Below are 25,686 nucleotides of genomic sequence, written 5' to 3' on the forward strand. Positions count from 1 at the left end.
TCATACGACAAGCTTTTCATTCCAGGGATCATTCTTGTGAACCACTTCTGGACCCTTTCCAAAGCCAGCACATCCTTCCTTAGATATGGGGCCCAAAACTGCTCACAATACTCCAAATGGGGCCTTATACAGCCTCAGACGTACATCCCTGCTCTTGTATTCTAGCCCTCTTTACATGAAGGCTAACATTGCATTTGCCTTCCTACCCGCCAACTGAACCTGCACGTTAACCATTGAACAATGACTCCCAAGTCCCTTTATGTTTATGATTTCCTGAGCATTTTCCCATTTAGAAAATAGTCTATACCTCCATTCCTCCTTCCAAAGTGCATAACCTCTCACTTTTCCACATTGTATTCCATCTGCCACTTGTTTGCCCACTCTCCTAACCTGTCTAAGTCCTTCTGCAGGCCCCCTGCTTCCTCAATACTACCTGTTCCTCTACATATCTTTGTATCATCTGCAAACTTAGTAACAGTGCCTTCAGTTCCTTCATATCACTGATCCAGTTCAGTTTCTGGTCAGAAGGGGACCAATATCCTGGGGGGTAAATTTGCTAAGGCCATGCAGGGAGGTTTAAACTGATTCGGGGGGGGGGAGGGATCCTGAGTAGTGGGGCTGAAAGTGAGGGATGCATGGATGGGGACTGCAATGCACGGCATTGCAGAGGTGGGGTGGAGCAGGGTTTGAAATGTGTATACTTCAATGCCAGGAGTATTCGCAATAAAGTGGGTGAACTTGCAGCGTGGATCAGTACCTGGGACTTCGATGTTGTGGCTATTTCAGAGACATGGATAGAGCAGGGGCAGGAATGGATGCTGCAGGTCCCGGGGTTCAAATGTTTTAGTCGAAGTAGGGAAGGAGGTAGAAGAGGGGGAGGGGTAGCATTATTGGTCAGAGATTGTATCACAGTGTCAGAGAGGAGGTTTGATGAGGACTTATCTGTTGAGGTAGTATGGGCGGAGATTAGAAATAGGAGAGGAGAGGTCACCCTGTTGGGAGTCTTTTATAGACCTCCTAAAAGTTCTAGAGAGGTTGAGGAAAGGATTGCGGAGTCAATCCTGCTTAGGAGTGAAAGTAATAGGGCAATTGTTATGGGGGATTTTAACTTGACTAATATTGACTGGAATTGTTATAGCTCTAGCTCGTTAGAGGGGTCAGTTTTTGTTCAAAGCGTGCAGGAAGGTTTTTTGACTCAGTATGTAGACAGGCCAACTAGAGGTGAGGCTATATTGGATCTGGTGCTGGGAAATGAGCCAGACCAGGTGCTAGACTTGGAAGTTGGTGTGCATTTTGGTGATAGTGACCACAATTCGGTTACGTTCACCTTAGTGATGGAAAGGGATAGGCATGAACCTCGGGCCAGTGGTTTTAGCTGGGGGAAGGGTAATTATGAGGCTATTAGGAGAGAATTAGGAAACATAGGTTGGACTAGGAGATTACAGGGACTGGGAACGTCCGACATGTGGAGTTTTTACAAGGAGCAGCTACTGCGAGTCTGTGATAGGTATGTCCCTGTCAGGCAAGGAGGAATTGGTAGGGCTAGGGAACCGTGGTGCACCAAAAAAGTTTCTTTGTTGGTTAAAAAGAAAAAGGAGGCTTATGTTCGGATGAGACGTGAGCACTCGGGTAGTGCACTAGAAAGCTTTAGATTGGCTAAGAGGGAGTTGAAGAGCGAGCTTAGAAGGGCTAAAAGGGGACATGAGAAGACTTTGGCGGATAGGGTTAAAGAGAATCCTAAGGCGTTCTATAGGTATGTCAAGAACAGAAGGTTGGTTAGGGCAAGTTTAGGGCCAGTTATAGATGGCAGAGGGAAGTTATGTGTGGAACCGGAGGAGATTGGTGAAGCATTGAACCAATATTTCTCTTCGGTGTTCACGCAAGGGGACATGAATATAGCTGAGGAGGACACTGGGTTGCAGGGGAGTAGAATAGACAGTATTACAGTTGATAAGGAGGATGTGCAGGATATTCTGGAGGGTCTGAAAATAGATAAATCCCCTGGTCCGGATGGGATTTATCCAAGGATTCTCTGGGAGGCAAGAGAAGTGATTGCAGAGCCTCTGGCTCTGATCTTCAGGTCGTCGTTGGCCTCTGGTATAGTACCAGAAGATTGGAGGTTAGCGAATGTTGTCCCATTGTTTAAGAAGGGGAACAGAGACTTCCCCGGGAATTATAGACCGGTGAGTCTCACTTCTGTTGTCGGCAAGATGTTGGAAAAAATTATAAGGGATAGGATTTATAGTTATTTGGAGAGTAATGAATTGATAGGTGATAGTCAGCATGGTTTTGTGGCAGGTAGGTCGTGCCTTACTAACCTTATTGAGTTTTTTGAGAAAGTGACCAAGGAGGTGGATGGGGGCAAGGCAGTGGACGTGGTATATATGGATTTTAGTAAGGCGTTTGATAAGGTTCACCATGGTAGGCTTCTGCAGAAAATGCAGATGTATGGGATTGGGGGTGATCTAGGAAATTGGATCAGGAATTGGCTAGCGGATAGGAAACAGAGGGTGGTGGTTGATAGTAAATATTCATCATGGAGTGCGGTTACAAGTGGTGTACCTCAGGGATCTGTTTTGGGGCCACTGCTGTTTGTAATATTTATTAATGATCTGGATGAGGGTATAGTTGGGTGGATTAGCAAATTTGCTGATGACACCAAAGTCGGTGGTGTGGTAGACAGTGAGGAAGGGTGTCGTAGTTTGCAGGAAGACTTAGACAGGTTGCAAAGTTGGGCCGAGAGGTGGCGGATGGAGTTTAATGCGGAGAAGTGTGAGGTAATTCACTTTGGTAGGAATAACAGATGTGTTGAGTATAGGGCTAACGGGAGGACTTTGAATAGTGTGGAGGAGCAGAGGGATCTAGGTGTATGTGTGCATAGATCCCTGAAAGTTGGGAATCAAGTAGATAAGGTTGTTAAGAAGGCATATGGTGTCTTGGCGTTTATTGGTAGGGGGATTGAATTTAGGAGTCGTAGCGTTATGTTGCAACTGTACACAACTCTGGTGCGGCCGCACTTGGAGTACTGTGTGCAGTTCTGGTCCCCACATTACAGGAAGGATGTGGAGGCTTTGGAGAGGGTGCAGAGGAGGTTTACCAGGATGTTGCCTGGTATGGAGGGGAGATCCTATGAGGAGAGGCTGAGGGATTTGGGATTGTTTTCGCTGGAAAGGCGGCGGCTAAGAGGGGATCTTATTGAAACATATAAGATGATTAGAGGTTTAGATAGGGTGGATAGTGATAGCCTTTTTCCTCTGATGGAGAAATCCAGCACGAGGGGGCATGGCTTTAAATTGAGGGGGGGTAGTTATAGAACCGATGTCAGGGGTAGGTTCTTTACCCAGAGGGTGGTGAGGGATTGGAATGCCCTGCCAGCATCAGTAGTAAATGCGCCTAGTTTGGGGGCGTTTAAGAGATCCGTAGATAGGTTCATGGACGAAAAGAAATTGGTTTAGGTTGGAGGGTCACAGTTTTTTTTTAACTGGTCGGTGCAACATCGTGGGCCGAAGGGCCTGTTCTGCGCTGTAATGTTCTATGTTCTATGTTAACACTCAGGAAGTTGGTGGTAGGGGATTCAATGAAGGTAAGGCCATTGAATGTCAAGGGTAGATGGCTAGATTCTCTCTTGTTGGAGTTGGTCATTGCCTGGCACTTGTGTAGTGTTAATAGTATTCGTGAAATCCTAAATTTTATCCTGTTTCTGTGAAACATCCACACTTTCTTTCATGGCAAAATTTAAAATTGTTGCAGAATTTGGCAAAATTGACCTATGCGCAGTATGTGTTTGCCAGCAAGTTCAGAGCACGTAAATGACCACACGCAGAGCTGACAATGTGGGGAAATGTTCAGTCTGGGAAATGGGATCAAGGAGAGTGAGACAGATTGCAAACTCACTTAAACATACGGCGTTGTGTTTATTTTTAAGAGCGAGATGCATTGAAACAGGTGATGCCTTTTAAAAGAGTGAGTTTCACTCTAATTTGTGAGGGTTGCTGGGTTTTATCACACATGATGAGTCAGCAAATGTCAGGCAGGAAGAAGAGTTGTTTAATGACTAGTTTTCCAGCTTTCTCAAGGCAGTGTAAAACGGAAGCCGCAGCACTCTTTATTTTTGTCAACAGTGTTATTGCTGAGGAGAAGCAACCCTCTGCCATCTCACCTTGTAACTTGCAAACTCAAACTGATTGTTAGATTTGCAAGCACAAAGTTTACACAAACATAGAATCCAGACAGTGCAGAAGAAGGCCGTTGAGCCCATCGAGTCTGTACCGACCACAATCCCACCCAGGTCCTATTCCCATCACCCCGCACACTTACCCTGCTAATCCCCCCTGACATGATGGGGCAATTTAGCATGGCCAAACAACCTAACCCGCACATCTTTGGAGTGTGGGAGGAAACCGGAGCACCCGGAGGAAACCCACGCAGACACGGGGAGAAAGTGTGCGACCCGAGGCCGGAATTGAACCCAGGTCCCCGATCTGCAAGGCAGCAGCGCCAACTACCGTGCCACTGTGCCACCCACAAATCAAAGTGGAAAATGTGGGCATCCCACTGCTTCTCACATGCAAAGCAAGCTCTCTACCATTTCAGCTAATTCGAATAACTTGAGTTGGGCCAAAGGGCCTGTTTCAGTGCTGTATTGCTCTATGTCTCTATCTATGACTCTATGACTTGCCAAACCAATGCCTCCACAATTTACTTACTAACCAATCAGCACTCTCCCTTACTCACCAATCAGCGCTCTCCCTTACTCACCAATCAGCGCTCTCCCTTACTCACCAATCAGCACTCTCCATGACTCACCAATCAGCACTCTCCCTTACTCACCAATCAGCGCTCTCCCTTACTAACCAATCAGCGCTTTTCCTTACTCACCAATCAGCGCTCTCCCTTACTCACCAATCAGCACTCTCCGTGACTCACCAATCAGCACTCTCCCTTACGAACCAATCAGCGCTCTCCCTTATTCACCAATCAGCACTCTCCCTTACTCACCAATCAGCACTCTCCCTTACTCACCAATCAGCACTCTCCCTTACTAACCAATCAGCGCTCTCCCTTATTCACCAATCAGCACTCTCCCTTACTCACCAATCAGCACTCTCCCTTACTCACCAATCAGCACTCTCCCTTACTAACCAATCAGCGCTCTCCCTTATTCACCAATCAGCACTCTCCCTTACTCACCAATCACCCTCTCCCTTACTCACCAATCAGCGCTCTCCCTTACTCACCAATCAGCGCTCTCCCTTACTCACCAATCAGCACTCACCCTTACTTACCAATCAGCACTCTCCCTTACTCACCAATCAGCACTCTCCCTTACTCACCAATCAGCGCTCTCCCTTACTTACCAATCAGCGCTCTCCCTTGTAGCCTCTGCTACCGGCTTCACCTAACTCCTGGTTTCCACCCAATTCTAAAAGCACTCACACACAGCCAGGCAGCACTCACCATGCAATCTGACTGGCTGGCAACCTTAGCAGTTCCAGCAGTGCCAGAACTCAGTAATGGGCATTACTGGTACTTCAATGATTGGCAAGGAGGAGCGTGATTGGCTGCTGGAGACAGGGAAGTCAGTGGCTTTTAGGAAAAGGAGAGCTCTGAGAGCCTAGGGAGAGGAAGAGAATGGTGAATGGGGTGGGTTTTTGGAGGGCAGGTGAGGGATGAGGCTGGGGGTGGCGGAAAGTGACATCCTGTGGCAGGGGGACAAGACCTGATGTCCACATTGGGGCATCCCCTGAATGATCTCCCTTCCCTCCCTTGCTGTCCTTTTCAACCTGACCTCAATTAAAGGAATGTCCACTCCTGTCCACTTGGCCACGCCAACTGTATATTGTGTGGACAGTGTAATATCCTGGTCAATGGGCTTGGGAACAAGTTCAATTCACCTTAATTGTTCACTCAAATATACCGGGCGGCTGCTGGTTTCTATGCCCGGCCATCGAGCATATTATGGGGGCTCAGGAGTGGGTGAGAAGGTGGTACCCTTCATATTTTACATGCACCTCTTTCCCCACATTACCAAAAACACACCCACAGGGGGTAATAAAATCCAGCCCATTTAAATGAATGGGTTTGGCCTGTACATTTGCTGCCTGGCACTATTGCTGTCATTGAACAAGGGTTAAATATTAAAAATCTCCTGAGTGACCCACGGCAGGATGCAATGAAATGCTTAACAAGTCCTTAGTACATTTCTAGCAGTTGAGATGAAAAATGTTCTGCGTTCTGAAGGATAAATTGTATTCATTCAATAAAAAAGTCTTTTCTTTTGCTCATTTAAATCCTTGAGACCAACTGCCTTTTAATTTCTCTTTCTTTTCCTCAAAAGCTTCGCAAGGCTGTCATGGATCACATCTCCGACTCATTTCTGGAGACCAACGTCCCTCTCCTGGTTCTCATCGAGGCAGCAAAGAGCGGCAATGAAAAGGAGGTGAAGGAGTATGCACAAGTGTTCCGTGAGCATGCCAACAAGCTGGTAGAGGTGAGAATGTGCTGTAATTGAGATGTTGCATCTCCAATTCCTGAGCTCTCTTGACTGGGTTCACAGCGGAAACGCAAATGGGTTTAACGGGTAAAGTCACTATCTGATGTCGAAAGTCATGCACATTGGAAGATCCTCGGTCTCATTCACAGTTATAGCTCCATGTCCAGGGCAGCAGGTGATAGACAATGATGTGGCGTGTGTGCATGTCTAGATGTTTTGTAAAGAAGGGACTCCTACATGATATGCTGCATATGCCTTATTCCAACTTGCTGTCTAGCTCACACATTTTACAGGGACCTAAGGTCACTCCCGGAAAAGCTCACTTCCCCCTCCCTCTGTTTGTTGAGACCTGTCTGCCTGGTCCCAGCTTCTGCAAAAAACTCATCCATCCTCAAGGGTGCCTCAACCCCAGCAGTGGCCACCACCAGCATTAGCACTTCTGAAGCTGCTGAACTGCTGACTCTCATTAGATGGGGTGGACCACCTCAACTGGACATTGGCCCCAGCAGCAGCCTGGTTGGCTCCCACTTTTGACTCTGGTAGTGGAAATTGACCCTGTCGAACAAAATTCACCCCATTGTCTTCGGTCCCTGTCACAAATTTTGTATAATCACCAACACCATCCATTTTCCTGGCAACCGTCCGAGTCTGAACCAGACTCTTCACCAACTTGCTCTCATTTTTGACCCTGAGTTTATCTCCAGACCAAGTATCCATGTCATCACTAAGAGCACTTATTTCCATCTCTGCAAACTGAGTCCACTCTTCGTCAGTTTATCTGCCATTGGGATCTTCACCCATCCTTTTGTTACACTAGATGTTTCCGACACATTGGCTGGCGTCACATATTCTACTCCCCATAACTTTGAGATTATTTGTAAAGCTGTGGCCCGTGTTCTAACTCGCATCAAGTCACGCACTGAACACCACTTAGAGGAAGCACTGAAGATGGCTCGGGCACAGAATTTACTCTGGGTGGGGGACTTCAATATCCATCACCAAGGGTGGCTCAGTAATTCCACTACTGACCGAGGTGGCCAGGTCCTAAAGGACTTAGCTGCTAGACTAGGTCTGCGGCAGGTGGTGAGGGAGCCAACAAGGGGGAAAAAGACACTTGATCTCATCCTCACCAACCTGCCTACTGCAGTTGTGTCTGTCAATGACAGTAATGGTAGGAGTGATCACCACACAGTCCTTGTGGAGACCAAGTTCTGTCTTCACATTGAGAATACAATTCATCATGTTGTGTGGCACCAGCACCATTGGTGATTAAACCCATCAGCCTACTCTTGATCATCAGTGAAATGCTGGGAGCGGTCATCAACAATGCAATCAAGCGGCACTTGCTTAGCAATAACCTGCTCACTGAAGGGCTTGTACCTCCTTCTTTCTGCCCTTACATGGCCAGGACACAATTTCGTTCTGCCACCGTGACGCCATATTGGCCTCCGCCAAGTTTTCTGAGTTGAGGATCATTCGACCTTTGTGGCTGGTATCTAGCAGGATTCATGGTGAACATGTGGCATCCCAGCAGCCAATGGCATTGCAGCGAGAACATTGCTGCAGCACTAAAAGAAGTAGGCACCACATTAAGGAGGAAGAAGTGATAATGTTAGAAGTGCAGATCCCCTTAAGAGTAAATCAGGACCAGCTTCAGAGTGAGCCGAGAGCAAGTTATGCTCACTGAAGCTTGCACTTAAGAGTTTGTTTTTTTCTCTCAGTGAGGGGCTGCTTCAGGATAGGGAGAACATCCAGAAGGGAAGAGTGGAAACTGGCATTTGCACTGAATTACAGCATAGCAATAAAACAGTTGTGAATTGCAGAATGTCTTCTGCTGTCTGATTTTCTCAATGGATTTTAGCAAAGTCATAGAGTTGCAGAGGTTTACAGCATGGAAACAGGCCCTTCGGCCCAACTTGACAATGTGCCCCTTTTTTTTAACCACTAAGCTAGTCCCAATTGTCTGCATTTGGCCCATTTCCCTCGATACCTATCTTATCCATGAAACTGTCTAAACGCTTTTTAAAAGACAAAATTGTACCCACCTCTACTACTACCTCTGGCAGCTTGTTCCAGACACTCACCACCTTCTGTGTGAAAAAATTGCCCCTCTGGACACTTTTGTATCTCTTCCTTCTCATCTTAAACCTGTGCCCTCTAGTTTTAGATTCCCCTACCTTTGGGAAAAGATATTGACTATCTAGCTATTCTAAGCCCCAAGGTGTTTGATGTACATGAATTACAGCAAGGTGCTTGACAAGGTCCCACATGACAAATAAAAGCCCATGGGATAGAGGTAAATGTGGCAAATCGGATGAGAAATTGGCTTAGTAACAGGAAACAAAGGTTATGATCGATGGATGCCTTTGTGAATGAAAAGTTGTTTCAAATGGAGTTCAACAGAGCTCGGTGTCAGAATCCTTGTTTGTGTTACATCTTAATGATTTGGATTTGGAGAGAATGCAGAGGAGGCATGATTGGGAAATTTGAAGATGGCACAAAGATTGGCCGGGTAGCGGACAGTGTAGAGGATAGCTATGATCTCTAAAATGAGATGGATGGGCTGGTGGAGTGGGCAGTAAAGTGGCAGATGGATTTCAACAGATAAGTGTGAGGTCATGCATTTTGGGAGATCAAACAGTTATAGGGAATACACAGTGAATGAAAATATATGAAGCAGATTGGATGAAGTGAGAGATCTTGGCGTACAAGTACACAGGTCCCTAAAGGCAGCAATTTAAGTAGACAAGATTGTAAAGAAGGCGTATGGAATGCTCTTCTTCACAGAATATAAAAAGAAGGGTATAATGATTGGAATTGTATAAAACACTGGTGAGACATAACTGGAGTATTGTGTGCAGTTCTGGTCACCATATTACAGGAAGGACATAATTGCTCTGGAGAGAATGCAGAGGAGGTTTGCAAGAATGTTGCCAGGGCTGGAAAAGTGCAGTTATGAGGAGAGATTGGAGAGGTAAGGATCATTTTTCCTTGGAAGAAAGAAGGCTATGGGGTGACTTGATACAGGTGTACAAAATTATGAAGAGAAGAAATAGAATGGATAGAATAAAATTGTTTCCCTTGGTGGAGAATTCTAGAACCAGGGGACATAGATTCAAGATAAGTGGCAGTAGGTGTAGAGGGAACATGACGAAGAACATTTTTACGCAGAGGGTGGTGTGTGTCTGGAATTCACTGCTTGAGTTGGTGGTGGAGGCAGAGACCCTAAACTGTTTCAAAAAGTCCCTGGATTTGCACCTTAAGTGCTTTAAAATATAGGGCTACAGGTCGGGTGCAGGAAGGTGGGCTTAGAAAGGCACTTGGGTGTCTTCGGGCTGGCCTGGAGAAAATGGGATGAATGGCCTCCTTCTGTGCTGTAACTTTTCTACAGTTCTATGATTCTATGGATATACACCCGTGAAACAGGAAGGAATGGAAGTGCCCAGCACATTTTCCACAGTGGATACTAAGGTGGGTATGTTCTGGCCAAATTGGGGTAAGAGACTGCTTCTTTCACCAATGAGCATAGGGACCAATGTTACATCAGCTTGGACAAAAGCCAGCAGAGCTGTCCATCGGCATGTTTAAGTAATACAGCAAGGTTTTGCACAGCTGACCCAAGTGCATACTGCCTATAATTCTATACTGATTTAAAACAAAAGCATGAAGAGTGCAACACTACCGCACAACCTTTTAGCTAAGAACATGGAAAATCTGGAAGGTTGTACAAAATTGGAAAGGAGGTCTCTTGAGAAAACTGAACAAGAAGTGAATTAACCAGAAGTAAAACAAATGCTTGTGCGCTGTTGATGTTGAACCTTAAAATCTAATTGTCACATTTGGTTGTTTTGGTTTTGGGTTAACTTTTAGAATGTTGCCAGTGCAATATATTTAATTGTAAGAAGTGACAAAGGGAAAACATTATCCATCCAGTGTGTAATCAGAGAATTGTTATAGTGTTTAAAAGATTAAAATGTGTTGTATTTTGAAAGGGTTGTGAAAAATCCTTACTTTTCAGTAAGATGTATTTTTTTCCAAGGAGGGAATATTTGGTGACCCCTGTGCTTTGGGCAAAGCCTGTCCTTTATTTTTGTGTGATGTCCTTGTTATGAGCAAAGTGAAAGAGGGATAGTTGATTTTGTGGTTGTGACATCAGCTTAGTTTCAAGAAATGCCCATGTGACCTGAAGTAGCCATGGGGATGGAATCCAAAGAAGCGAAGGGTAAATAGAAAGCTAATTGTGATGGTGCTGGGTTTCAGCCTGTCTTTGTGGTAGATAGTTTAGAACAGAATCTTCACTTCAGAATGGCCCCTGGTGTTGAAGCAGGCTTCTGAGAATAGAGCAGAGACTGTGTTACTGTGTGTGTTAAACAATTGGAAAGAATAGTGGATTGAAGGCAAGAAGAACACGGGATTATGGACTGGGTAAAACCCCACTGCTCCTGTGTCAGTTTTGCCAGGGCCAAGCCAACCATTTAAAGAGCCTGGTTTGGGGATTCTGTGCCATCGGGACTGTCATGATTTGAGTGAGAGAGTGTTCATAGATGTGCACTTTATCAATGTTGATAGTGCCCATGGACTTCAGATGGAATACAGCAGCTGGCAAAAGTGACTAAAACAATTGAGTGGGGAGTGAGAGATCCAACATAACAGTGTACAAGTTGAAAAGGCTATGAGATTGCACATGGTATCACATTTATGCAGGAGTAGTACCAGTGCTTGTAACTGCTTGAGACATGTCATTATTGTATCAACTATTTCAAGGGAAACTTAGCTTTTTATTTGAAATATCCTTTGCCTGGTTATATATGTTTGAATTACATTGATTTTAGTTGGTTTGTTTCAGTATAAATTTTAAAAGTGTAACCTTGTCCAGTGGTTTTCTTTCCAATGGTATTGTGGAGATTCCTTTCTTTCAAAAGTTACTGATCTCTATAAGGATCATAACACTGCACATTATAATTTTAGGGACTTTTCTTTTGTCACCCAGTGATCCCAAAGACTGATAGGAACAGGCTTGTTCAGGAATACAGTTGATTGTTCTGGGGTGTGAGGAAGGAAACGAGATGGTCATTTATTTTATCTTGATCAGTGCAAAAAAAAAATTTGTATACTAGCTCTTAAGTTAGGTTGCCTTACTTATCTCAAGACTAATATCACTAATTTCACCAAATCTTCTTTGAGTTAATTGGTACCATATTTGCTGAGTGGCTGTTCTGCATATTGCTATGGTTCAGATTAGAAACTCCAAAGTGTTTTATGAAGCCCACCTGAATCATAAAGTTTTGCATCTTGAATTTGGCTAGGATAAGCATGATATGTTCCACTTCAGGTGTGATTCAAAAGACCCGCTAGGGAGCTTTTAACAAACAAAGTTTATTTAGGAATATAGTTACCATATACAGAATGAAAAGTAGCAATAACTTTTATCAATTACAAGCAAAAATAAAACAACCACAATAATGTATAATCCTTAACCAATATATATCAGATGTTCCAATCAAAACCAATACCCAATAAACAAAACCCTTTAAACAGATTTATCACTGCACAAGCTAAATCTCACATGATACTGGAATCCAGTTCCCTGGGTTGAATGCTGATTTCAAATGATCTTGAAAACTCAGAGTAGTTTGTAGTCAGATCAGCTCCCCAAAGCACCAAAACACGGATTCCTTACTGCAGTATGGCAAGAAGCCTTTCTTTCAGCTAGCTGGTAAAATTTTCAAAGCAAGACAGAGAGTGAAAGAGACTTCTTTTCCAGCTTGCTTCTAAGACTGCCTCTAATACTGCAGCCAAACTGAAAGCTGCAAAACCTCTGTCACCTGAGCAGCCAGAAGTTTTTTTTTCTCTTTCCAGCAATCATGCAAGGCTGTGACCATGATTTAAAAAACCTCTTAAAGGTACACTAACATCACAATATATATTCTGACTCTGACGAAGGGTCTTCCTGACTTGAAACGTTGGCTCTATTCTCTCTCCACTATCAGACCTGCTGAGATTTTCCAGCATTTTCTGTTCTTGCTGCATATATACCACTTGTTTCTTCTTATCTGTAGCCTCAGTTGAGTTCAATTTTGTCTCATCCACTTCAGCCTTTTTTTTCTGTATACTTTTTCAAATTTTGCGTTGTTGCTATTTGCAAAGAAGGAGCCAAGGAAGTGTTTGTTAACCCTGGGGAGGAGAACAACCAGAAGAGCTGCACATCAACACATTCCACTGAAGCAACAAGATTTTTCACGGCGGCACATTGTATTGTTAACAAAATGGCACAAACCCTTGTTCTGGGATGTCTACGTATCTTTAATGATTTATGAATCTGACTTCAAATCAAATGACATTTTTCACATGGTGTGCTTTCTATCCTCATCCAATTCTGACTCCTTCCCTAAATGATTTCTGAAATCACCTGTATAAACATTCCTCAGCACTGGGGATTTCTGTGAGCATTGCTCACTTTTCTAGTTAGGCATCGGAGCCACCAACACAAGCATTGACATGTTCTATGCGAGCCTTAATCCGTTGGGATTAACCTGAAAATTGAATGTAATCATAAGGCTGAATGAAAGACAGGTCTGGAAAGTTGAACGGTTTTATTTCTCATTACCCAAGTAGTGTGATTAATTTTTTGTTCACCAAAAAAAAAAGGAATTATACTTCAATTGGCTTCACCATTCCGATAATTCATTATCCAGGCCTTTCCGCAATAGATATAACTTGCAGAAAAAAAATGCAGTCTTAGCATTAGCCGTGAAAAGTGTGTTTCCATTCCATTAGCTACGATGCTCCTCTAGACAGAAGACAGGTTTTAGCGGATGCCTGAATGGATATAGTGTAAAATGACCCTTTGATGGCCGTAAACTTATAGAGTGCTCATACTGTGGAGAAAACAAATTAGTCTAGCTAACTTTGAGTGTGATTTGGGAAATGATCCTAGGTCAGTATTGTCGCGCAACTCTTTCTTAGACTTATATCAGAACTATGTTTAGATTATTCCTGAAACTCACCCAAAAGGCAAATTATTATTGAAACTACTATTTAAATAATTTAATTTACTGCACAGTGATTACAATTCAAATGTGCAATTCATGTGCAAAAGCAATCCAGTAAAATGGTGGTCCACTTGCATTGATAGCTCTCAGTATTAAACATTTAACGGTTAGACATTTATTTCATGGATTATGGCTGATGTTGACAAGGCCTGATTGTATGTGCCGGCCCTTCATCAAGAGTGCATTCAGCTCAAACGAAACCAACATTTAAAAGCAAAGAAAAATGTTCTGCAAAAAATGGGCTGCATGTGATGGACAATTTTCAGAAATTGGTCAGACTCTGCCTCCCAGCATTCCATGAAACATTGAAAGCCTGACATATGCATTTCAACATAGTTGTCCAGAACAAAACCGTCAAGACCATACAATGAGCATGCAATTACAGACTATAAAACTTACAGATTTGGACCCACTGCATCTTAATGTGCCCTCTATTGAATATGCCCCCCATATTCCTTGCAAATACTATTCCCAGAGAACTTTTTGATTAGGGTGAAGCCTAGCAGATATCATAACCAGGATCTTCCCCATCAAAAGAACCTTCAGATATCAATGAACTATTCCTGAACAAAGAACAAGGAAAATTACAGCACAGGAACAGGCACTTCGGCCCTCCAAGCCTGCACCGACCATGCTGCCCATCTGAACTAAAAGCTCCGACCCTTCGGGGACCGTATCCCTCCATTCCCATCTATTCATGTATTTGTCAAAACGCCCCTTAAAAGTCACTCTCATATCCGCTTCCACTACCTCCCCCGGCAGCGAGTTCCTGGCAGCCATCATCCTCTGTGTCAAAAACGTGCCTCGTACATCTCCTTTAAACCTCGCCCCTCACATCTTAAATTTATGCCCTTTAATAATTGCCTCTTCCACCCTGGGAAAAAGCTTCTGACTATCCACTCTGTCCGTGCCCCACATAATCTTGGAGACTTCTATCAGGTCGCCCCTTAACCTCTGTCGTTCCGTTGTTACAATTTGTAAGAAGACACATATTTGGTGAGGGATTTTACAGCTTTGTCACAGTTGTGATTTTGTGTTAAAGAAATGTGTATTCCTGTTGCAAGAACAGCAATTGGAGTAAGAACAGTAACAGCCAAACCAGGCAAGTGAAGAAGCAGCAGTCAACATCTGCACCAGTATCGAGCTCTCACAAAATAACTTTAACAATGGAATTGAATGGACTAAAAAGGGGACAACTCAGCCAAAGCAACAGCAGGAACTGAAGCAGCAATTTTTCAGAATCAGCAATTCAAGGATTAACAGTGTGGGTGCAGCTCAGAAGTTGAGATGATGGCTTTTGTGGTGATTGAATATAAAAAAAGGAGCAAGGTATGAACATTTGTAAGCTGACTTGAAACATAGAGAATAGGGGTAGGAGTAGGCCATTCGGCCCCTCGAGCCTGCTCCACCATTCAGTGTGATCATGGCTGATTCTCTTTTTCTATGCCATACTCCCACTCTCTCTTCGTACCCCTTGATGCCTTTCATGTCTAAAAATCTACTTATTTCTTAAATATATTTAGTTACTTGATCTCCATGGCCATATGTGGTAGAGAATTCCACAAATTCACCACCTTCTGAGGGAATAAATTTCTCCTCAACTCAGTCCTAACTGGCCTAGCCCTTATCCTGCGACTGTGACCCCTTGGTTCTAAACTGCACCCCCCCCCCCGCCCCCCACTCAGGGGAAACATCATCCCTGCATCTAGTTTGTCCAGTCCTGTCAGAATTTTATACGCTTCAATGAGATCTCCTCTCATTCTTCAAAACTAGTGAATACAAACCTAGTCGACCCAATCTCTCCTCAGATGACATTCTTGTCATCCCATGTTGATCAATGTGGTGAACCTTCACTGCACTCTCTCTATGACTATATCTTTTCTTAAGTAAGGAGACCAAAACTGTACACAATATTCCAGGTGTGGTCTCGCCAAGACCCTGTACAGCTGCAGTTTTAGAGCATTGCTCCTGTACATAAATCCTCTTGCAATGGAGGTCAACATACCATTTCCCTCCTAAATGCTAGCTGTACCTGCATGCTTGCTTTCAGTGATTGGTGTATAAGGGCAACCAGGTCCCTTTGTAGATCAACATTTCATAATCTATGACCATTTACAGAATACTCTGCCATTCTGCTTTTCCTACTGAAGTGGAAAACTTCACACTTAACCGCATTGTACTGCATATGCCATTCATTTGCCCACTAATTCACATTGTCTAAATCGCCTTGAAGCCTCTTTACATCCTCCTCGTCACTCACTTTCCCACCTAGCTTTGGTCATCAGCAAACTTGGATATATTAATTAATTAATTCAGAAGAATGAGGGGTGATCTTATAGAAACATAAGATTATGAAGAGAACAGGTAAGATGGAAGCAGGGAGGTTGTTTCTACTGGCAGGTGAAACTAGAACTAGGGGGCATGGCCTCAAAATAAGGGGGAGCAGATTTAGGACAGAGTTGAGGAGAAACTTCTTCACGCAAAGCCTTGTGAATCTGTGGAATTCCCTGCCCAGTGAAGCAGTTGAGGCTACCTCATTGAATGTTTTTAAGGCAAAGATCAGCCATGATCTTATTGAATGGTGGAGCAGGCTTAAGGGACCGGATGGCCTACTCCTGCTCCAAGTTCTTATGTTCCTACGTTCTTATTACATTTGAGTAAAAGTATAATACTGTGGAAATAAAGACAGAAAATGCTGGAAAAGCTCAGTAGGTCTGGCAGCATCTGTGGAGAGAGAAACAAAGTTAATGTTTTGAGTCCATATGACTCTTTTTCAGTGCTAAAGAGCGGGAGAAATGTGATGGATTTTATCTTGTATAAGAGGGGGCAGAGCAGGTGGAGCAATTTGGTTCCCTGATTCAAATCATTGATAGCTATTGTGAATGTAGTGCATAATAAGTGCTGATTTATTTTCAAAGAAGAACAGTGTGCTGATGTTTGTCAGTTTATCAGTGTTACAATAAACTACTTGAGAAAAGAGCTGTGAAGCTTTCCCACTTTCTCCAGCCAGATGGGTTTAAGATGAACCGTAGAGATGAGAGTATAAGAGGGGAGAGGTGTGGCTTTACTTCACCTACACTCACGTGTTTAGGGATTTCTGACTAATCCACCAAAATGTGCAATGCATGTTTAAAATGTGATTACTGAGTTAAAGTGAGTGTTCAAAAGGATTAAATCCAGAGGTCAGCTGAGCTGGAAGATGTATATTAGGAGCCAGTTTCCTTGAGGCTACTAATGTTAGCCTGGCCATTCCACTGATTATTCACGCCAAGTCTGGTTAAGATGACTTGATTCATTTGAGCTCAGTTGCGATAGTTGCCATGGAAGCCTGGTGAGATTCTGCTTCCTACATAGAAACAGAAGTAGACCAATCTTCCTAGTCCAATATTTAATTAAATAATGGCTGATCTGTACATCCAATTCATCTGTCTGCCTTTGATCCATATCCCTTGATGCTTGTACCTAATTAAAATTTGTTGATCTTAGTCCTGGAAATTTCAATTGAGCCAAATTCCACAGTTTCTTAATGCTCCACAGTGGGTATGGTAGCGTAATTATGTTATTAAATGAGAAATCCCAAGAGCTGGACTAAAAATCTGCAGAAGGTGGCCATAAAATTGGACTCTGTGATGCCTGTAGTTTCGACACTAAGGGTGTGATTTTGGTGCCAAAATGGCACTTGTATCATTCATACACCTAGAAGTCAGTCTCATGTTGGACAGAGTTGTATGCACAAGCAAGCGTGGAGACAACTCCGAGCTTAAACCCTTTGCTGTATATATGTACATAGTTCTTGCAGTTAATAAATACATGGCATTAACCTATTGAAGACGACATTGTGACCTACTGAACGGTGTCCAACACCCTACAACAATGCCTGTTCTTCATTTTTGAACTTGCCACTGTAGCTAATGCCCTTTCTTAACCCTGAACAACTGAATGTGCAGTAAGCAGCTGGAAGTGCCACTCTACACCTGCTGTTCACACCATGTTAAGGGATTATGAACAATTTTCAGGTTCATGTGTGAGCTGCAGTTCTTTTGGTTTTGTTTTGAATCAGAAAGTTCCAGGTTCAATTCCCACTCCAGGATGTGAGCACAAAAATCAAGGCTCACACTCCAGCGTAGGGACGTCTTTCGCTTGGGCCCTGTCTGCCTTTTCTGGTAGATGTGAACATCCCATGGCATCATTTTGCAGAAGAGCAGGGAAGTAATCCCTGGTGTTCTGGCTGATGCTTTCCCCCAATCAATATCAAAGAAACAGATTATCTGGGCATATTAAGACTGCTATAATATAAAAGCATATTACTGCGGATGCTGGAATCTGAAACAAAAACAGAAAACGCTGGAAAGCAGGTCTGACAGCATCTGTGGAGAGAGAATATAGCCAACGTTTTGAGTTTGGATGACCCTTTGTCAGGGGAGTTTGCTATGTGCATACCGGCTGTTGTGTTTTTAGAGCAGTGACTATGGGTGGAACTGGGGAGGTGATAGCCTCGTGAGATTATTGCTGCACTATTAATCCAGAAACTCAGCTAATGTTCTAAGGACCTGGGTTCGAATCCCAGCATGGCAGGTGGTGGAATTTGAATTCAATAAAAATATCTGGGATTAAGAATCTACTGATGACCATGAAACCATTGTCGATTGTCAGAAAAATCCATCTGGTTCACTAATGTCCTTTAGGGAAGGAAGTCTGCCGTCCTTACCTGGTCTGGTCTACATGTGACTCCAGAGCCACAGCAATGTGGTTGACTCTCAACTGTCCTCCAAGGGCAACTAGGGATGAGCAATAAATGCTGGCCAGCCAGTGACGCTCATGTCCCACGAATGAATAAAAACAATTAATGCTCTCATTTGCAGCAAATTTGGTGGTGGGAGGCATTTAATTAGATGGGAGGGTGGTGAGTTGGGACCTCATCCCTATCCCGATTAAGTCCATGGCAGGAAGGCCCATGGATGGTCTTCCTATCCCACTACCATTGGTGTTAATACAGTGGGGTTAATTGCTCGAGTTGGAGTTGGTTCCAAATGGTGAAGTTGACAGGGAATCATTATGGAGAATGTGTTGACTGTGACTGTATAGGCTCCGGGCACTCCACTTGCTTCCAGTCAGAGGTGCTATAGCTGGAAGTCCCACATGGGTAGTTGCATAAGAGAGAAGGAACAGAGGCAGCAAACAGTATGACATGCTGTCCACAGAACGAGGAAGTGAGAGCAAGTTTTAATCGTACAGGTTCCGAAGGTAAAATTGACACCCCACCATCCCATGAAATACTTTTCTTGTTTTCTCACACCCACCTATTTAATACGGCACAGAATGGACAGCACAGGTCTAGCTTGCACCAACTTTTACAGATGCACCATAGAAAGCATTCTTTTTGGTTGTATCATAGCTTGGTATGGCTCCTGCTCTGTCCAAGACCGCAAGAAACTACAGAAGGTCGTGAATGTAGTCCAATCCATCACGCAAACCAGTCTCCCATCATTGACTCAGCCTACACTTCCTGCTGCCTCGCAAAGAAGCCAGCATAATTAAGGACCCCACGCACCTCGGACATTTTCTCTTCCACCTTCTTCCGTCAGGAAAAAGATACAGAAGTCTGAGGTCATGTACCAACTGACTCAAGAACAGCTTCTTCCCTGCTGCTGTCAGACTTTTGAGTGGACCTACCTTGCATTAAGTTGATTTTCTCTGCACCCTAGCTATGACTGTAACACTACATTCTGCACTCTCTTGTTCCCTTCTCTATGCCTTGTCTGTACAGTGTGCAAAAACAATACTTTTCACTGTATACTAATACATGTGACAATAATAAATCAAATCAAAAAGCTATCTAGCCCAATTGTTCCTTACTGGTACCTATGCTCCAAATGAGCCCCTCCTACTTTTCTTCATCTAACCCCATCAGTATAATCTTCTCATTCTCGTTCACATTGACTCATGCAACATGGTTAAAGGGCATTAGAACAGTAAAGTAGGAAATAAAAGGTGTTAGCTTAATAGGACAACAAAATGTTTTTCAGTATAAACATAAGCATTATCTGGGATTAATGGATGCAATCTGCATTAGTTCATATTTACTGTTTTTTGGCCCTGAAAAAATCCACTACAGCTCATTCACCACCTTTGTAAACAAGAACACAACAAAAATGATTAGTCCTGTCACATTGAGTTGTAATTGGATTGAAAAGAACTGATTTATTCTTGCAGCAGGGGCAGGAATGCATCTCTTTTTCTCCGTATATCTGATTAATGCAACACTGATTGATGCCATTATTTCAAATCTGTGCTAAGTATAAGGGGAATACCTGTTTCAGTTTGTTGCTCAAACCAGGCTGCTGTCAATGCTGTGGAAATATCGTAACGTGGTGGCAAGTGTAGCTTTGGCTTTCATGTTCTACATTTAACTCTTAAGAGGTTGCGCATTGATCACTTTACTTTTAGAACTGAAACTGAGTTTGAAATGATAATGTCCTTGGATCTTGACTAATTGATGGCGAATGGGCAAGGGAGAACTGAGAAAAAAAATTGATACTGAACTGATATTGGTTTTGTTCAGAGCCGATTCAGGTTTTGAACGGGTGGCACGGTGGCACAGTGGTTAGCACTGCTGCCTCACAGCGCCATGGACCCAGGTTCAATTCCAACCTCGGGTCACTGTCTGTGTGGAGTTTGCACATTTTCCCGTGTCTGCGTGGATTTCCTCCCACAGTCCAAAAATGTGTAGGTTAGGTTAATTGGCCAGGCTCAACTAACCCTCGAGTCAAGGGGATTGACAGGATAAATGTGTGGGGTTGCAGGAGTAGGGATTGTGGTTGGTACAGACTCGATGGGCTGAATGGCCTCCTTCTGTACTGTAGGGATTTGATGATTCTATAACAATGTTATTTGAATTTTTGACATCATTCAGCCATTGTTATCATCCTGGACCAGACTCCAAAGCTCTTGGCATGATCAGGTTAGGGGCCAATGAAATAGACAAGATTTAAGATTGAAGGCACTTGCTAAGAGAATAAAGACACAGGATGTTACAGGCTTTTAGCAAACAAAAATGAATTTTACTATACAAGGTCAGAAGGATACAATACAATTTACGATATCTATCTTATATTCTAACATTCAGAGTTAATGTGAGGTACATGTGAATTAACAGGCAAGCTGTGCTCAAACACACCACCCTGCACAATAGATGACAGATGTGATCAGGACAGATTCCACGCGTTTGTCAACAGCCCATCCAGAAGTCAGCAACCTTGTGAGTTAACCAATCACATAGTCTCTCTCATCTTCAAAGATCTTGCCTTGAAATTCTGGCCAAAGGTTGCTCCAACTTGGATGACCTCAGTGATTGCACGCCTCCAAGTGTTTCAATTTCCACTTCTCAGAATCTATTGCCTGGATTGCCGAGGGGGCTTCATTCCAGCGCCAATTCACAAGCACAACTTCAGATCATCAGCCATACAAGCTCCAAACTTCCCCAAAGGGTCACTTCATCCCAGCTGCCTGCAGCAGGGAGTACCAACCTTCTGCCGTGCATGCATCAATGGGTCTTTGTCCGATTACAGTAAGAAGTTTAACAACACCAGGTTAAAGTCCAACAGGTTTATTTGGTAGCAAAAGCCACACAAGCTTTCGGAGCTGCAAGCCCCTTCTTCACTCACCTGAAGAAGGGGCTTGCAGCTCCGAAAGCTTGTGTGGCTTTTGCTACCAAATAAACCTAGAACATAGAACATAGAACATTACAGCGCAGAACAGGCCCTTCGGCCCACGATGTTGCACCGACCAGTTAAAAAAAAAACTGTGACCCTCCAACCTAAACCAATTTCTTTTCGTCCATGAACCTATCTACGGATCTCTTAAACGCCCCCAAACTAGGCGCATTTACTACTGATGCTGGCAGGGCATTCCAATCCCTCACCACCCTCTGGGTAAAGAACCTACCCCTGACATCGGTTCTATAACTACCCCCCCTCAATTTAAAGCCATGCCCCCTCGTGCTGGATTTCTCCATCAGAGGAAAAAGGCTATCACTATCCACCCTATCTAAACCTCTAATCATCTTATATGTTTCAATAAGATCCCCTCTTAGCCGCCGCCTTTCCAGCGAAAACAATCCCAAATCCCTCAGCCTCTCCTCATAGGATCTCCCCTCCATACCAGGCAACATCCTGGTAAACCTCCTCTGCACCCTCTCCAAAGCCTCCACATCCTTCCTGTAATGTGGGGACCAGAACTGCACACAGTACTCCAAGTGCGGCCGCACCAGAGTTGTGTACAGTTGCAACATAACGCTACGACTCCTAAATTCAATCCCCCTACCAATAAACGCCAAGACACCATATGCCTTCTTAACAACCTTATCTACTTGATTCCCAACTTTCAGGGATCTATGCACACATACACCTAGATCCCTCTGCTCCTCCACACTATTCAAAGTCCTCCCGTTAGCCCTATACTCAACACATCTGTTATTCCTACCAAAGTGAATTACCTCACACTTCTCCGCATTAAACTCCATCCGCCACCTCTCGGCCCAACTTTGCAACCTGTCTAAGTCTTCCTGCAAACTACGACACCCTTCCTCACTGTCTACCACACCACCGACTTTGGTGTCATCAGCAAATTTGCTAATCCACCCAACTATACCCTCATCCAGATCATTAATAAATATTACAAACAGCAGTGGCCCCAAAACAGATCCCTGAGGTACACCACTTGTAACCGCACTCCATGATGAATATTTACTATCAACCACCACCCTCTGTTTCCTATCCGCTAGCCAATTCCTGATCCAATTTCCTAGATCACCCCCAATCCCATACATCTGCATTTTCTGCAGAAGCCTACCATGGTGAACCTTATCAAACGCCTTACTAAAATCCATATATACCACGTCCACTGCCTTGCCCCCATCCACCTCCTTGGTCACTTTCTCAAAAAACTCAATAAGGTTAGTAAGGCACGACCTACCTGCCACAAAACCATGCTGACTATCACCTATCAATTCATTACTCTCCAAATAACTATAAATCCTATCCCTTATAATTTTTTCCAACATCTTGCCGACAACAGAAGTGAGACTCACCGGTCTATAATTCCCGGGGAAGTCTCTGTTCCCCTTCTTAAACAATGGGACAACATTCGCTAACCTCCAATCTTCTGGTACTATACCAGAGGCCAACGACGACCTGAAGATCAGAGCCAGAGGCTCTGCAATCACTTCTCTTGCCTCCCAGAGAATCCTTGGATAAATCCCATCCGGACCAGGGGATTTATCTATTTTCAGACCCTCCAGAATATCCTGCACATCCTCCTTATCAACTGTAATACTGTCTATTCTACTCCCTTGCAACCCAGTGTCCTCCTCAGCTATACCTGTTGGACTTTAACCTGGTGTTGTTAAACTTCTTACTGTGTTTACCCCAGTCCAACGCCGGCATCTCCACATCTTTGTCTGATTGTCAGGATGTGATGACTGGAGTCCTGCAGAGGTCTGTGCTGGCATCTCAACATTTTACAATTAACACTAAGGACTTAGATGAGGGCAGCGAAGGCATGATAGCTAATTTTGTAGATGGCACAAAGATAGGTAGGAAAGTATGCTGTGAAGGAGTTTTTATGGGACGTGGGTATCGCTGGTTGGGCCAGTATTTATTGCCCTGCCTACATGCCACTTTGAGAAGGCGGTGGTGAGCCGCCTCCTTGAACAGTGAATGTCCATGCTCAGAAAATGTGAGTTTCAGAAAAACATGAAGTTGTTCCTTTGGCAGGAAGAATAAAAAAGTAGATTTTAATGGAGAACAATTTCAGAATTCCCAAATACTGCATGATTTAGGTGTTCTAGTGCTTGAGTAATAAGAAGCTAGTGTGCAAGTACAGCACCTAATCAAAAAGGTAAATGGAATGCTATCCTTTATTGGATGTTATGCTTTAGTTATACAGGGCGTTTGTGAGATCACATTTTGCATATTGTGTGCACTTTTGGTCTTCTTATTTAAGGAAAGATGTAAATGCCTTTGAGGCGGTTCAGAGGAATTTTACTAGATTGATACCTGGAATGAGTAGGTTGTCTTATGAGGATAGATTGGACAGCTTTGTTTCCACTGGAGTTTGGAAGAGTGAGGGGTGACTTGATTGAATTTTATAAGATCCTGAATGTTATAGATAAGGTGGACATGGAAACAATGTTTCCTCTTGTGGGTGCGTGCAGAACGAACAGGCACAGTTTTAAAATTAGGTGTCGCCCTGATAGGATAGGAGAGTAGTCACCAAGGATAGGAGAAGAGGAATCTTTTCTCTCAGAGGGTTGTGCAATATTGGAACTCTGCCTGGGAAGGCATTGGGAGCAGGATCAATGAATACTTTTAAGACAGAGGCAGATAGATTCTTCTGAGGCAAAGGATTTCAAGGTTATCTGGGTTAGATGAGAAGGTGGAGCCCTAAACACAAGCAGGTCAGTCATGATCTTATGGACTGATGGAGCAGACTCGAGGGGCCGAATGGCCTATTTCTGCTCCTATTTTTATTTGTTCGTACATTACTCTTTTACACTTCAGAGGATACAAGCCTAGTTTGTCCAATCTCTCGTCAGAAGGAAACATGCTCGTTCCTGGTGTCAGTTGACTAACCCTTCTCTGAATTGCTTCTAATGTATTTACATCCTTCCTTAAATAAGGAGATCAATACTGTGATCTTCAAATGTGGTCTCACTGGTGCTCTGTACAACTGAAGCATAACCTCCTCAGTTTTATATTTAATTTCCCTTGCAATAAACAAAAATATTCTATTAGCTTTCCTAACCACTTATACAACCCTTTTGTGATTCATGCATGGGGACACCCAGATCCCTCTGAATCTCAGAGCTCTGATGTTTCTCACCATTTAGATAAAAAGTTTATTTTTTATTCTTCTACCGCAACAGACCATTTCACATTTGCCCACATTATACTCTACGTGCAAGATATTTTCCTGTTCACGTAACCTATAAATGTACTTTTGCAAACTCTTTAGGCGGGATTTTTCGACCTCGCTTGCCCATACTGGAAAATCCCGCCCGCGGTCAACACACCTTTCCATGATCCGTCCCTCTCCCGCTCCCATTTCCTTGGTGGGCGGGGCGGCAAAATTCCACCTGTTCTGTCCCCTTCATAACTTACTTTCCTACCAATCTTTTTGTCATTGGCAAGTTTAGCAACGACACCTTCAATCCTTTCATCCAAATTATCAATACAAATTAAAAGCAAATTACTGCGGATGCTGAAATCTGAAACCAAAAAAGAAAATGCTGGAAAATCTCAGCAGGTTTGGCAGCATCTGTCAGGAGAGAAAAGAGCTGACGTTTCGAGTCAAGATGACCCTTTGTTTCATCCCTCACTCTTCTAATCTCCAATGGAAACAAACCTCATAAGACAACCTACTCATTCCGGGTATCAATCTGGTAAACAAAGGGTCATCTGGTCTCGAAATGTCAGTTCTTTTCTCTCCTTACCGATGCTGCCAGACCTGCTGAGATTTTCCAGCATTTTCTCTTTTGGTTTCAATATAAATTGCTTAATCAAGTTGTGGTGAATAAATAAAGGAAACAAGTGCCAGAATTTTCCCATCCCGCCCACCAATGGAATTCTAGTGGGTCGGGGCCGGACCATGTAAAGGTCCATTGAAGTCGGATGGGAAACTCCAGTTTTCAGGTGAGTGTGGCCAGAGAATCCCGTCCAGAGTGTTTTGGGTGTCTGCAGATTTTTATAAGCTATTTCATAGGACATTTTAAAAATGGAGATGTTTGGATTAAATCCAATGGCTAGTGACCAGCACAGTTATTTTAAAATGAATCTTATCAATTTAGTCAGTTCAGCAGACAAAGCAACCATGCAACCTCAACTGAGATGTAATGATTAAGTTGCATTGAAGGATCAAGCCTATTGTTGGAGGTCATTCTGATAGTTGAGGTGTTGTTCAAGTCTTTGTTCTTGGTGCTCCTGTCCTCTTTCCAAGAATGAAGAAAAATAAAAGTTCAGAATGTAGGTGTCACTGGCTAGGCCAACATTTATTACTCATCCCCAATTGGCCTTGAGAAGATGGTGGTGAACTGCCTTCTTGAACTGCTTCAGTCCATGTAGTGTAGTGTGGAGGAAGTTCCAG

General features: G+C 43.6%; 1 protein-coding gene across 7 annotated transcripts in view; it reads left to right on the forward strand.

Annotated features, from left to right (window-relative positions):
• LOC144504323 (catenin alpha-2) overlaps positions 1-25,686 on the forward strand; it is a 1,369,240-nt gene that overhangs the window by 774,253 nt on the left and 569,301 nt on the right. For all 7 annotated transcript variants that reach the window (XM_078229613.1, XM_078229524.1, XM_078229870.1 and 4 more), the window contains one exon: positions 6,338-6,490. In XM_078229613.1, coding sequence (XP_078085739.1) covers positions 6,338-6,490 — 153 coding nt within the window. The remainder of the gene's footprint in view (positions 1-6,337; positions 6,491-25,686) is intronic.

This window comes from Mustelus asterias, chromosome 1 (assembly GCF_964213995.1).
Source record: "Mustelus asterias chromosome 1, sMusAst1.hap1.1, whole genome shotgun sequence".
NCBI classification, from domain to species: Eukaryota; Metazoa; Chordata; class Chondrichthyes; order Carcharhiniformes; family Triakidae; genus Mustelus; species Mustelus asterias.